Here is a 13,379-nt window from a genome sequence, read left to right as displayed (position 1 = left end):
CTACACTCACTCCAGCAACTTTTCGTGTTCACGTATACGCTTCGAGGACTTGGCGATTGGTATAGGGAACATTAAGCAGTCTTCTTTCAGTTCTAAACAGTTAATTTGTCTTTCTGTGAACAATTTTATAGCACACCAAACTTGTATCCTCTCTTAAAATGAAAATAAGTACTACACACAGTAAAACACCCATTTATGACATGTCTTATTGACAAATAATACCTTTAACTTCCTCATTTACCTCTTATAATTTTCAAACGAGACGACAAAATTAAAAAAAATTATAAATTTCCAGCTTTGTATACCCGATTTATGAAAATTTTTTGCGTCTGAAACCCATTTATGTCTTCAAATAAAGTTTCCCATACTACTACGTATAGAGTCAGACTTTCAATAATCCCTCCAGTAATTGGGTGTTTTTAGGCCGGTTTTCTCCGAGCATAGAAGAGGAAAACAGTGCGCACATGTTTATGAGCAGAAGTTTGTTATTTAAATGGACTTTTTCAATCAATCTGCAGTAATTCGGCGATTTCGTTAACCCAGTACACCCTGGTGTGATATGTGCCAGATTAGCGAGAGTCTACTGTACTAATAATTCATATCTCTATTAGTTCTAGAAAAATTGAATTCCATCAGCCTTTTTTTTTTTGCTGGTAATTTTTCAGTTTTTCCCCTCAATTTTATTTTTGCAACACTGATTTTAACCATCCTCATGCCCCGTTACTGAAGACAATGTCCTATTTACAGAACTAAATGGGCTATAGCCCAGGGCGGCAAGTTCAGAAGGTCGGCAAATTTGAGGATTGAGTGTCCAAGAAAATTAGCAAAATGGGAGAAGGGCGGTGAAATTTTTATAACCCTCAAATAAACCCACCTCTTCCCAGACAGCAAGTGACCGTGTCAGTGAGTGACCTAGAGAGTTTGCAACCACGTGAATGAGCAAAAGCGTGACTTAGAGCGGGAGTAATGAATGATCAAATGAGTGACATAAAGAGTGAGGGACCAATTCAGTGAGTGGCCTAGAGTCAGCCGTCAGAAGCGTATACTGGGCCCTCAGAAAAAGTAATTTTTAAGAGCCCCCTACCTGGCGAGACACGTTTACTTTTAAAATTTTAAACCAGAGGCCCCTCTGCATTTGAGGCCCCCGCCCGCGGGAAATGCGTTAAGACGGTATTGTTTAGAGCGCGTGTAAGTAACGAAACAATTACCAAAACCAGCGTCAAACACGTGTGTGACCAAAACCAGCGTCAAACACGTGTGTGACCAAAACAGGGTGCAAACATGTAAATGACTAAAAGGTCCGTCCCACGAGAGTTTGCTAGGGGACGCTGGGTAAAGTTAATAAAAGTCTTTGTCGGACATAAACCGCAAAAATAACAGCCGGCGTGAAGTAATCCGTGCTTGTTCGGTCATTAACAAAGGAAGACGCTCGTTCCTCTGCTTTTGTATTGAAAGCCTTAAAAATTATTGCTTCCCCGAGGCGACCGCGGATCCTGACAAAGACTTTTATTATCTTTAACTTTAATTATCTTATCCATCGTCACCTAGCAAACTCTCGTGGGACGGACCTTTAAAAGAGTGACTTTAATACAGGTGTACTTGCAGGAGGGGGGGGGGCTATAACATGGGATGGAAAATTCGTGGATAAAGTAGTCAAGAAAATTAGACTAGAGTGGAAGGGCGGTGAAATTTGAATAGCTTTCAAATCGGCAAAACCGTAAATTCGCTTCTGACTGAACATCAAAATTACTCTCAATCTCCTAACCTGAATCTCTGGTTCGGTTTCAAATAAACAAGTCATAAAGGATAAAAACTTTAATTTGGAACCACCTTAGCACGAGTTTCAGAGAATTACTATCAGAGAAACACAAATACACGAAATACTAAATGGTAAATCTTGCTTATTCGAATAGGACGTCAAGAAAAAATATGAAAATGTTTTTAAATATGAAAATATAGCATTGAAAAGTTATTGAAACAAGTATCGACTGTTTTCGATAACAAGAAATAATTGACGCATATTTCAATAAAATATGTGGGTACTAATTTGTCTGCATAATTAAGAAAAATTTCAGAGTAAAAAAACTTCCTAATGAAATTCTAATATTGCGCGATTTAAAATAATAAATTTCTTATTCGATTTTGTGCAGACAATTGTTGTTAAAAACCTATTCAAAAACAGTTTTTAGCTACAGATACGTTAAATAGCAAAAGCTTACTTTCATGCAAATTGGAATGATTTTCATTAATATTTAATTATGATTATCAAGTGCACAATATAATTTTCAGATTTTTGTCTGAAAAGATGGTGGTTAAATTTAATTCCCGCAGAACATCCGACACCACAGAATCAATTTTATATAGTGGATTCCACTTATAACGTTCCTCAAGGCCGAAACTTGGGAAGAGGAGGTAGGTATGGTGCCCCGGGCGCTGGACCGGAGGGGGGGGCGGGAATTTCAACCTTTTACCTGCCCTTTAACATTACAAGGGACACCAAGATGCTGACCAAGCATCTGGTTGCGGCACTGCTCTTATAACCTTTTCCCGCTTAGTGCGATTCATTTTCGTGGTTCCATCTTCAACTAATGCTCAGACTATAGAGACGTTGCAAGCGGAAAAACGCTTTAATTATAAATATTAAAAAATATTAATATTTCCCGTTTAAAACGTTTTTCCGCTTTAAACGATTTTATGGCGGTTTTTGGAAAAGCATTATACGCGCGATCCACTTATAATGTTTAATCCAGGTACTTATTTCAAATTACAAAGGCTTTAATTATTAGATGGGGCCGAGGCTTATATTTTCATAGATATTATAGAGAAGCTATGTGTGTTCAAATGCTCACCTGCTGGCGCAGGGCTTTTGAGCTACGTTTTCGATGGGGGGGGGGGGGCTTTGCTGAGATTTTTCATACTTTTAGGCCCCACTATAGTGAATTTGTAGAGTGAAAATCAAAAAATGATAAGAATCGTCCTGAGCCCTGTTAGCCTCACCCTGTGGGAGAACCCCCACGTTAATGTCATTATCAGTGAATCCGGAAGCGAATGCAGCTTCATTCTCTGGGAAAACCCCAGATGTGCTACAAAAAGTAATAGAATTAATTTTCTTAACATCCATTTATTTAAAATTTTTGCTTACTGAAAACAGTTTTTTTCGAAGACATGGCCATTTTTTGATCCACGTCAAGCTTGTGGGTTTCAGGACTGAATTTAAAAAAAAAAAAAAGAGATAACAAAGGCTAGAAAACGATGATTCATCTTATTGGATGGCTTGTGCTTTATTGCGCGTTACCAAGAAAACTGAAGGGTGTACATTTTTTGCCTCTCTACACGAGCCCTTAGGCGCTAGGGGGTATGTTGCAGCGAAAAGGCAGCATGACAGCCGAATCGCATGGAATCCCTGTAGAACCTTGGTGGGAATACAACTGACCCTCCTCCGGCTATGACTTCTTTATTTTTTCGACCTTACCAGCAGAAGAAATCTCAAGGTGGAACTTGCGGAACAAATTTTAGGGAAAGGAACTTTGAGAAAAAAAAGGAAATTAATTAAAAAAATTAAGGATTGATAAAGAAAAAAAGTGAGGTAACTGGAGTTATGTTTGCTTGAAGGCTCTTGGGAGGGGCGATCGCCCCTTCACCTATTGTTTAAAGGCTCTTGGGGGGGGGGAGCGATCGCCCCTTCCTGGATCCGCCACTGGCTTGAATGGGTTATTATGTAAAATAGGTAAGCCCCCCCCCCTACTCATTCGGCTCGGAGGCCTTGGGGGCAATGTTTCGGTTGCCCGAGCCTAGTTAATGGCCTGACTGAATGAATGAACGCCAGAACTTTGCCACTGGGCTTATCGCGATGCCAAAATCTATTCCAGCATAGCTTCGCGGCTGAGTCCGGAACACTTTATTTTGTGTCAAAAAAAAAAACATACAAAGTTTTTACAACATATTTTCCTCGAACAATTGGATACCGTCGCGATTAACAAATTTTGTGGTGATTACAGATGAGATGGGGTTGGAAGTAACCAAAATTTATTTATTTATTTATACAATATTGTTGGCCCTTGGGCCTATACAAGAGGATGCGATTGAGAATGACAAAGATATTGTTTGATGTTGGATAAAAAACTAGTGATAGAGGGAGATTCAACAATAGAGCTTGGGAGTTTGTTCCATTCACCAATGGTATGAGGAAAGAAGCTGTATTTAAAGCAGTCAGTGGAAGCAAAAATAGGTTTTATTTTAAGGGAATGGTCGAGCCTTCTAGAGATGTAGGATGGTTTGGCTAAGATACCAGAAGTATCCATGTTGAACTGACCATGGAAAATTTTATAAAGCAATGTTAATCGAGAGATGAGACGAAGAGTAGAGAGAGGGAGGAGATGAAGTTCATTTTTAAGTTCGGACACAGAAATGAAAGATGACCAGCAGTCGTAAACAAATCGGGCGGATTTATTTTGAATTGATTCAAGTTTGTCTGTATTACTGGAGGTGTAAGGGTCCCAGATTTCAGCGGCGTAGGAGAGGACGGGGGATATATAAGTTTGGTAACAGAGAAGTCTGATATCCCGAGTAGAGTGTTTAAGATTGCGGCGGAGGAAGAAAAGTTTGTTAAGACACTTCTGGTAAATGTAGTCGATGTGTTTGTTCCAACGTAGGTCGGCTGAAATAATGACACCAAGGTATTTGATATGTGAAACTTGGGATAACGGTAAATCATTGATGGAGTAGGAATATTCAAGAGGAAGAAGTTTACGGGTAACTTTCATGTGAACCGTTTTTGAGATATTCATTGGCATTTGCCATAGGGAACACCAGTCGGCGATGGAAGCCAGGTTATGTTGGAGAAGTTCTTGATCAGATTGATGGTGAATGATACGGTAAATTACACAGTCATCAGCAAAAAGTCTAGTGGTGCAGTTGAGGGATTGAGGAAGGTCATTGATATAAATTAGGAAAAGTAACGGGGAGAGGACCCATCCTTGAGGGGTCCCAGACTTTACGGAGGCGGATGATGAGTTATGATCATTAAAATGAACAAACTGTTTACGGTGTTTTAGGAAAGCACAGTATTTACAATTTAACAAAAAATTTACAAATTATCTTGTGACACAAAATTTCTTTTCAGCATTTTAATTTTTAAAAAATTCTGCAAAAACATGTAATACCTACCTCAGTGCTGAGAGAGAGAGACAATGTTTTAAGGCACAGAACAAGCAGTGTTAAAAAAAAAAAACTTTTTTTTTGCGAAAAGAGCATTTTAATACAAAACATTAGCATATATAATGCCTTTCAGCTGTTTATATCAAAATATTGTAGAAATACTTCCAGTCCAGGTAGTACAAAAATTCGAACACAGACAATTTTAAATTTCAAATTCAATTTGAAACTGTTTTTTGTCAAATTTTCGTACACACACCACTTTAAGAGCAAAATAATAGGTACAAAATGAAGAGAAAAGAAAACAGCTCAAGTGATTATTTTCCTAAATACTATAGGCCAGAGACTTATCGCGGCTCGTAAAAAAAGTTTTTTATTTTTAATATTTTTTTTCTCAATACTATATCCACATAGCGGAAGGTTCGGATGGGCGGCATATATTTCAGTAATACCTGTTCAAGAATATGGAAGTGGAACGGAAGAAGGGTAGCAAAATCATAAATACACAGTAGCGGAGGACACTCGAGCACTTCCAGTACTTTGAGGCACGGGGCCGAGCACCCGTGGCCTAAGCTTAGAATTTATTCTGAAATCGAAATATTCTCCTACATAAGGGGAAATGAAAGTGTTTTAGACGTATGGGCAGGGCCGTCATTTCAACTTTTTGCAGGGGGGGAGGGGGCAAAACACATGTACTCAATGTCTGTATGTATATATATATATACAGTATACCATTTTTAGTGTATTTTCAAAAGCCGGGCGCCCCCCCCCCAAATGACGGGCATGCTTATGGGTGTTCTGTTCAACACTTTATGTACGAAATTTTCATTTCTGAATTTATCCTGCCGGGTTGCTCGGCCCAGGGTAGCAGCTGGGGGGAAGCAAGAAGATCTAGTGCCCCGGACATTGGACCAGAAGTGGCACCGAATTTCCTTTTAAGTGCTTGTTCTACATGACAATGGGTGTCAAAATGCCGGTTCGTCCTGGGTACAAATTATCTAGTTGCGGCCCTGGCTCGACATGTCTCCCCCCATTCTGGAGCAGGATCTCTAGGCTGAGATCTTTGGCGAAGCCCCCAAGCCAGACTTTTCACGAGAGTCTCTATAATGAATTTATGCGCCATGAAAAAAGAAAAAAAATTAATCGTCCCAGAGCTGGAGTCCTGTCAGCTCCACGATCCCCCGTCAAGGGTGCGGCTGACATGGCCTTAGCCAACACCCCCTGAAGAGAGTGTTGTTGAGTTCTTTAGAGGGTTTTGCCCTAGCCCTGGACGATTCCCATCATTTTATGGGCAGTTATTATATATATGGGCATATCATTTCAGTAATACGTGTTTGTTTTTTCACGTTATAAATTACCCAAATTGGGGGTCCGTTACCTGCCTAACCTGGGGTTTCACCAAAAGTCCCAGCCTTGGAGTCCTGCTGCAGGATGGGAGGTCATGGTGCTTGACACACAACAGCTCTAAAGCCAACCACCCCTTCATTCGAGCACTCACATGTTTGAAATACTGCCGAGTAATATTATGTAGTCAATCAGGATGGTATCAAAAGGCAGGGCCGTAACTAGAAGGAGGGACAATTGCCCCGCGCGCCAAAACTTAGAGGCAGCAGTTTTAGGTGGAAACAAAGAACCCCGTTACAAAATTAATCAAATTTCAAAGTTGTGGGGGCGGCAAAAATCCTAGCTACGGCCCTGTCAGAAGGTGCTCGAGCACCTCAGAATTGATTCAGAAATCAAAATTCCTCATGTAAATCGTAAGATGAACGCCCACATGGACCTGAAACACTTTCAAAATGCCCCGGATCTATGATGATGAACGAAACAAAAAGGCTAAATAAACAGTTAAAAGAAAAGAAATTATGAAAATTGCATTTTATTGGCGCTTCATATTATTTTAATTAATCATATTTCCATAGACATTAATGTGATACATAGAATTTTCAAAATAAATTGAAGGCATTGAACTAAAAACGTATGACGAGTTGAGAGTGAAAAAATGATCTTCCCCGTTTAAAAATAAATTAAAAATAAAACAACCCCTCTTATATATAAGGATAAGATTTATCTTTCCCCATTATTGGATCATGTAGATTACCTGAAGACGCATTAAATGGTCATGGTGCTTAAATTTATTTAGTTATTAATATTTTAAAAGAATTCGATCCGGCAAAACACATGTTAAAGTATAGGGAAAAGAGCGGTTTGTTTGGGCTTACATGTCAGCCCATAGGGTTGCCACAACGGCTTCAATTTTCGTGCCTGATGTCACCTCCTTGTACTATTATAACCTTGAGATATTTTGCAGCACTACGACATGCAATTTGTTATACATTTTTCAGATAGCATCAGGGCTTCCAATGTGACATCAGCAAAAACTCTGTACTATAGCCACTAGAAGGGGACGAGTTATCAAGTATGCACTATGTACAACATGCGGGAAACAGCTTTGGCGTTGTCAGAGTAACAGTAGATTAAAGTGTATTTCACGAAAAAAACACTGGACATACGAAGGATATGAGATGAATATTTATTGTCGTAAATATAATTCTTGAGTTTTAAAAAAATAATGACATCTTTATCCAAGATTTTAGTTACTCAAGAAAGCCTCAAAATAAAGAAATGGCATCAAAAAAAAAGTCGGTACCATTGAGGCTTCTAGCTCCCTTCAAAGTCAAGGCTGCCAAAATAATGAAAAAATACGGGACATATGGTCACTGAAATTATGACGTCATTTGAAGTAGATAAACGCGCGGGAACGGCAGTAGCGAACCAATCTGGGAACAGAAACTGAATAGAACGTTACTTAGTGCGTGCTGTGCTGGTTGAGAAGTTGGTGTGGCAAGATGTCGAAGCGAGGACGACTCAATCGTACATCGTCGAAATTCCACGTGTCACTGGGTATTCCAGTTGCGGCTGTCATCAACTGCGCTGATAATACCGATGCGAGGACCCTCAACGTGATCGGAGTGTACGGGTATCGAGGAAGGTTGAACAGGCTGCCAGCGGCTTGCGTGGGAAGCATGATCATAGTTTCGGTCAAGAAAGGGAAACCCGAGCTCCGCAAGAAAGTGTTGCAAGCCATAGTGATACGCCAGAGGAAACCGTATCGGCGCAAGAACGGCGTCTTCCTCTACTTCGAAGACAACGCCGGCGTGCTGGTCAACAACAAGGGCGAGATGAAAGGTTCGTCCATCACCGGTCCAGTTGCCAAGGAATGCGCCGAACTGTGGCCCAGGGTCGCCTCCAATGCTAGCAGTGTGGCTTGATGTAATGAATAATGAAGCCCGTCCTGTCTTGAAATAAATATTGTAAATTGAGATTTCGACTTTCATTGCGCCCGCATTTGCCTTTTCTTTCCAAAAAGCAACGTGAATTTCTTGAGGTTTAATCAGAAACTGATGCCACGTGAGATATTTGAGCAATATCTGTTCCCTCTCCTCTATGGACGAATTTGTTTTGTCCCACTGGTGGCCGCAAAAAAAAAAAGTTTACTGCACTTTGCAATCATGACTATCTTTTCGTAAACTGTGCCTCCGAAGCAGGCCCGTAACGAGACTAACTAATCCGTAACTTTTCTCTTTTTTTTGTAGCACATCCTTCAAGTTCAAGTAATGGTTATCACTGTCCCACAGTTTTGAGTGGTGTTCCATATGTTGATTATAAAAACAAAACTGCATACTTACTGACAGTCAAACTGGGGAGGGGTTGTCAATGTATAATGTTACCCCCCCCCCCCATGAAGTCAAACACCACTATACGTCTTCCCCTTGTAGGCCCCCCCCCCCCAATGTCAATTATTGACTTTTAGGAATCACTCAGACTTTAAGGTTGTTTCTGTAACACGGTGGTGAGATCTGATTAAATGTACTCCACGAGTAGAAAGTGCTGGGTATACATTAGTAGATGACCAAACAGTTGCAACTGTAGAACAAGTAAAAGATTGTGTTTTGACAGAATTCACTAAGGTTGTTTGAATTTCCCTGAGTATAAAAGCACTCAACCTAACCTAAATAATCCTCTGGATTTTCATAGTAGAACAAAATGCTGTTTTCAAACTTTATGCAGATCTACCTTAACACATGGGCTACCCAAGGCCTCATGGCTTCCCCCAGAATATAACTTGGCGCACTATGCTGTTAAGATGGCCCTGTGTAAAGGTCCTAAAACCTGCACATACCTCCCCTTAGTGTAACTGTAAGCTCCTTCCCAGGAAGACAAAACAAAAGAAACAATATAAAAAAATAGAAGGAACGTACAGGATTAACATGCTTAGTTTGACTTTGCTCTGTTATTTGTGATTCAGAGATGTAATCATAGAGGGAATAATACTTCCAAATCGTATAGTTCAATCGTTTGTACAGCGGTTCAATCAATGGCCAGCTTGTAACTGTTAGAGTAATTTGCAACACACACACAGTGCCAGATTCATTGTGAAAAACAGCACCCAAAGAAAAATCTCCCCCCCCCTCGCTTTTCTTTTCGAGGCATAGATGCATCTAATGTATTGCAATATGATACAAGCACATCTATAAAATACAACATTAAGACACAAACATGTGTATGAAAATGATGTGCTAGTTTTATTTAATTCATATTAAAAATAACTACATTTTATCTAGTGGCTTCACTCCAAGAACTTTCAAACCAGTTTTCAGGACCAATTCGGCACAATGGAACAGGAGTAGTCTAGCCTGAAAGGAACATTTAAATGCATACATGTCAGTTTGGTCCATTGTTAAAGAGATGACGAGAGGTTAACAGGTTATAAAACAGCAAAGAGTTTTGGGAAAGCGTCATTTCATCATTATATTTTTACGAAGCAGACAGACTATAGTATCATGAGTATAGTTTGATAAATAAAAATAAAGACTTAGGCAGATGTACCTTGGGACAAAAAAAAAAAGGAATTAGGAAAAACGAGTAGCTTATTTATACCTTATGTATACCGAAGTTAGGACCTGGCACTTTACAATATGCACCTGCTGATTTCTTTGGGGCTTGCTTCGCGGTCGCTTGTTCTTGATTATGAGATGACATTTTAGAACTAGATTTTATTTCTTCAAATACAAAATATGCGAGCTACATACATGTGCGACTTGCTACCACCGTGTTTAGAACGTAACTAACTGTTGCCATCTTACAAACAGTAATAATGAGAATAATTGTCTATTGCCATCTTACAAACAGTAATACTGAGAATAATCGATTAAAAGGAATAAATTAAATAAAACGATCCCCGATCGTCCATACTCCCGCCCCAAAAAGGTGACAGCCAATAATCGGCTGGCAAACGACATAGACGATTCACAGAACGTTTGTATAAACCATTCACAGTCTTGATTTCCACAACTCTGACCTTTCCGTCGTCACCTGGAAAGACTTGGGTCACTCGGGCCAAGTGCCACTTGAAAGGAGGTGTGTCTTCCTTCACGATAACGAGGTCGCCGACTGCTATGTTTGACGTGTCATGTTTCCTTTTCATCCTGGGTTGAAGACTGGTCAAATATTCCCTGGACCATCGATTCCAGAAATCCTTTTGCAATTTTTGTATCTTGGCCCATTTGGCTTGTAGACTTCCCGATGCTTCACTATCACCTTCGGGTACAGCAGTCACTAGAGTACCGATGAAAAAATGTCCAGGAGTCAAGCTTGCAGCTCGTTTGGATCTTGGCCAAGTTGAGTGAGGGGTCTTGAATTCATGCAAGCTTCAATCTGGACAGTCAGAGTAGTTAACTCCTCATAAGTGAGAGCACTTCCCTTGCACGTTTTCAACAGATGACGCTTTAAACATTTGATGTTGGATTCCCACAGTCCACCAAAGTGAGGTGATAACAGAGGAATGAAGTGCCAATTGATTTTTTTCTTCAGAGATAACTTTCTGTACATCTTGAGATTTACAGAGTTCGAACTGCACCTTTAAATAATTGGCAGCACCCATGAAGTTCGTTGCATTGTCCGAATACATATCTGTGGACTTCCCTCTTCTGGATATGAATCTTCTAAATGCTGCAAGGAAAGCTGCAGTACTTAGCTCTGACACGATTTTAATGTGAATTGCCTTTGTTGTGAAGTATACGAACAACGCTAAGTATGACTTGAGTTGAACCTTCGACATCGTCAATATCGGTTTCGTTGTAATCGGTCCGGCAAAGTCTACACCAGTTCTTTGGAACGGTCTGCAGGGCAGGACTCTGTGTGGTGGTAAATTACCCAACATTGACGTTTCAGGTCGTGCCCTGAATCTGGAACAGGTTACGCACCTGTTGAGTATTTTTCTTATGGTGCTTCTACCAGACGTAAACCAGAATTGCTGTCGAATCATTGAGAGAACAAGTTCAGCTCCAGCATGAAGGTATTTGAGATGGAAATGTTCCACTATCTGGGATGTCCGATGATGATTTTTAGGCAGGAGCAATGGATGCTTGGCACTTGTAATAAGATCCGACTGTTTCAATCTACCACACACTCGTATCAAACCCCTTGAATCGATGAATGGACTTAGTGACAAGAATTTGTTTGTGGGTGGAAGGGAATTTCCCTTTTCGAGGAAACTGTGTTCTTCCTTGAAATCTTTCTGCACGATCTGAACTAATGCTAGAGTAGCATCATTTAATTCAGCGGCACTTAGTGTACCAATGATTTTGTTCTTAGATTTACAGTTGTGGATGAAACGAAGACTCCAAGCAGCAACACGTTGAAGTTTAACAAATGATGAATACTTGCTGATCAAACTCCATTCTTCCACGATTTTGTGAGATTGGGTTGCATTCATCGACTTTAATTCTGATTCATCCTCCATCAACTGGTCTGAAGGGTCGGAATTGGATGGTATCACCAAACCACTCTCACTTAACCAACCTGGCCCTCTCCACCACAAGAAATTTTCTCTCAGCTGTGACGGTGATAACCCCCTGGAGGCACAATCAGCTGGGTTCTCCTTGCCGGAAACGTGATGCCACACATTTGGATCACTTGATACATGAATCTGTTTCACTCTGTTCGCGACGAATGTCCTCCAATTTTATCCAATGAAGCACAACCTTTGAGTCAGCTCACAGAATTGTGTTGTTGATTTTCAGATTCAAAGCTCCATTCACTCGTTTGGATAGTTTAGCCAGCAACATAGCTCCACATAGTTCCAGACGTGGTATGGTTGTAGATTTCAATGGGGCAACCTTTGTCTTTGCACATATCAAGGCTACATTCACTGCATCATCAGTAACTTGGTGTGAAGGTAACAAACTGCAGAATATGCCTTACATGATGCATCACAAAATCCATGAATGTCCATACTGCTGACAGTCCTTGTACTTCCCATAAGAAATCTGGGAACCGAAATGTCCTTCAGGAGAGAAAATTCCTTACTAATTTTTCTCCATCCTACAAGACATGAGTTGTCAAAAGGTTCATCCCAACCCCTCTGATCCTTGCACAGACCTTGCATCAGAATTTTTAGGATCACGGTGGTCGGACTCAAAAAACCCAGAGGATCATAAACCCTAGCAATCTGGGATAGAAGCTGTCTTTTCGTTTGGATTTCTGTGGAAGTTTTATCAACTTGAACACTGAAGGTATCTACACATGTATTCCATAGAATTCCCAGAATTTTTGTGAACTGAGTTTTTTCGAATTGAACCAGATTTGTAGAACCTTGAAGTTCCGGGGGAAGGTCATTCATAACCGCCTTGATGTTAGAGTTCCACTTCCTCAACTGGAAGCCTCCCCTTTGCATGAGTTTTATCATTTGGTTCATCAGCGTGGTGTTACGACAGGAGGCTGTACCTTGAATTCATGCAAGAGAATGTGGTGCTTTCCTTTACAACACTGGCAGCGGGTTGTAAACAAACATTTTACAGCTGAGTAATTATTCCTCAAGCAATTGAAGCATAGCTTATTTGACTTCCACCTGTCGTTGAATGTCATGGATTTAAATTTGTTACTATCACTGAGCTTATGATCTTGTTTACACACTATACACAACACATTTGCTTGTTTACGAGTAGCACAGGAAAAAGTAAGTCTAGAATTGCCTTTCGACTCTTAACTTGCTCTGGGACCATCTTGGACAGACTTTAGACACCTGGCCTGTTTTTCAAGGAAAGCTATGAATTCATCATACTCGGGATACTCCTGACCTTGACTTAGTTCCCATTGCTTGATTAGACTATCATCTAATTTTTGTTTTAGAAAGTACACCAACAGTACATTCGAGAGATAAAACA

The 13,379-nt window shown here is 40.2% G+C and overlaps 1 protein-coding gene and 1 pseudogene across 5 annotated transcripts in view; one reads left to right on the top strand and one right to left on the bottom strand.

Annotated features, from left to right (window-relative positions):
* The first annotated feature begins 7,986 nt into the window (after nt 1-7,986).
* LOC149076600 (large ribosomal subunit protein uL14 pseudogene) lies at nt 7,987-8,423 on the top strand (annotated as a pseudogene). The gene has a single exon (XR_016193949.1). The product of XR_016193949.1 is annotated as a large ribosomal subunit protein uL14 pseudogene (transcript).
* A 1,289-nt stretch (nt 8,424-9,712) lies between these two features.
* Nucleotides 9,713-13,379, bottom strand: part of LOC149076599 (putative arginine--tRNA ligase, mitochondrial) — a 69,522-nt gene continuing 65,855 nt past the window's right edge. For all 4 annotated transcript variants that reach the window (XM_089244204.1, XM_089244203.1, XM_089244205.1 and 1 more), the window contains one exon: nt 9,713-9,848. In XM_089244204.1, the coding sequence (XP_089100330.1) occupies nt 9,762-9,848 (87 nt within the window). In that variant the 3' untranslated portion in view covers nt 9,713-9,761. The remainder of the gene's footprint in view (nt 9,849-13,379) is intronic.

Source organism: Pholcus phalangioides, unplaced genomic scaffold (genome assembly GCF_987345545.1).
Source record: "Pholcus phalangioides strain wild (caught in Gottingen) unplaced genomic scaffold, Ppha-v1.0 ptg000015l_1, whole genome shotgun sequence".
In the NCBI taxonomy this organism is placed as follows: Eukaryota; Metazoa; Arthropoda; class Arachnida; order Araneae; family Pholcidae; genus Pholcus; species Pholcus phalangioides.
The sequence above is the reverse complement of the archived record's forward strand: the minus strand, read 5'-3'. Positions and strand labels throughout refer to the sequence as shown.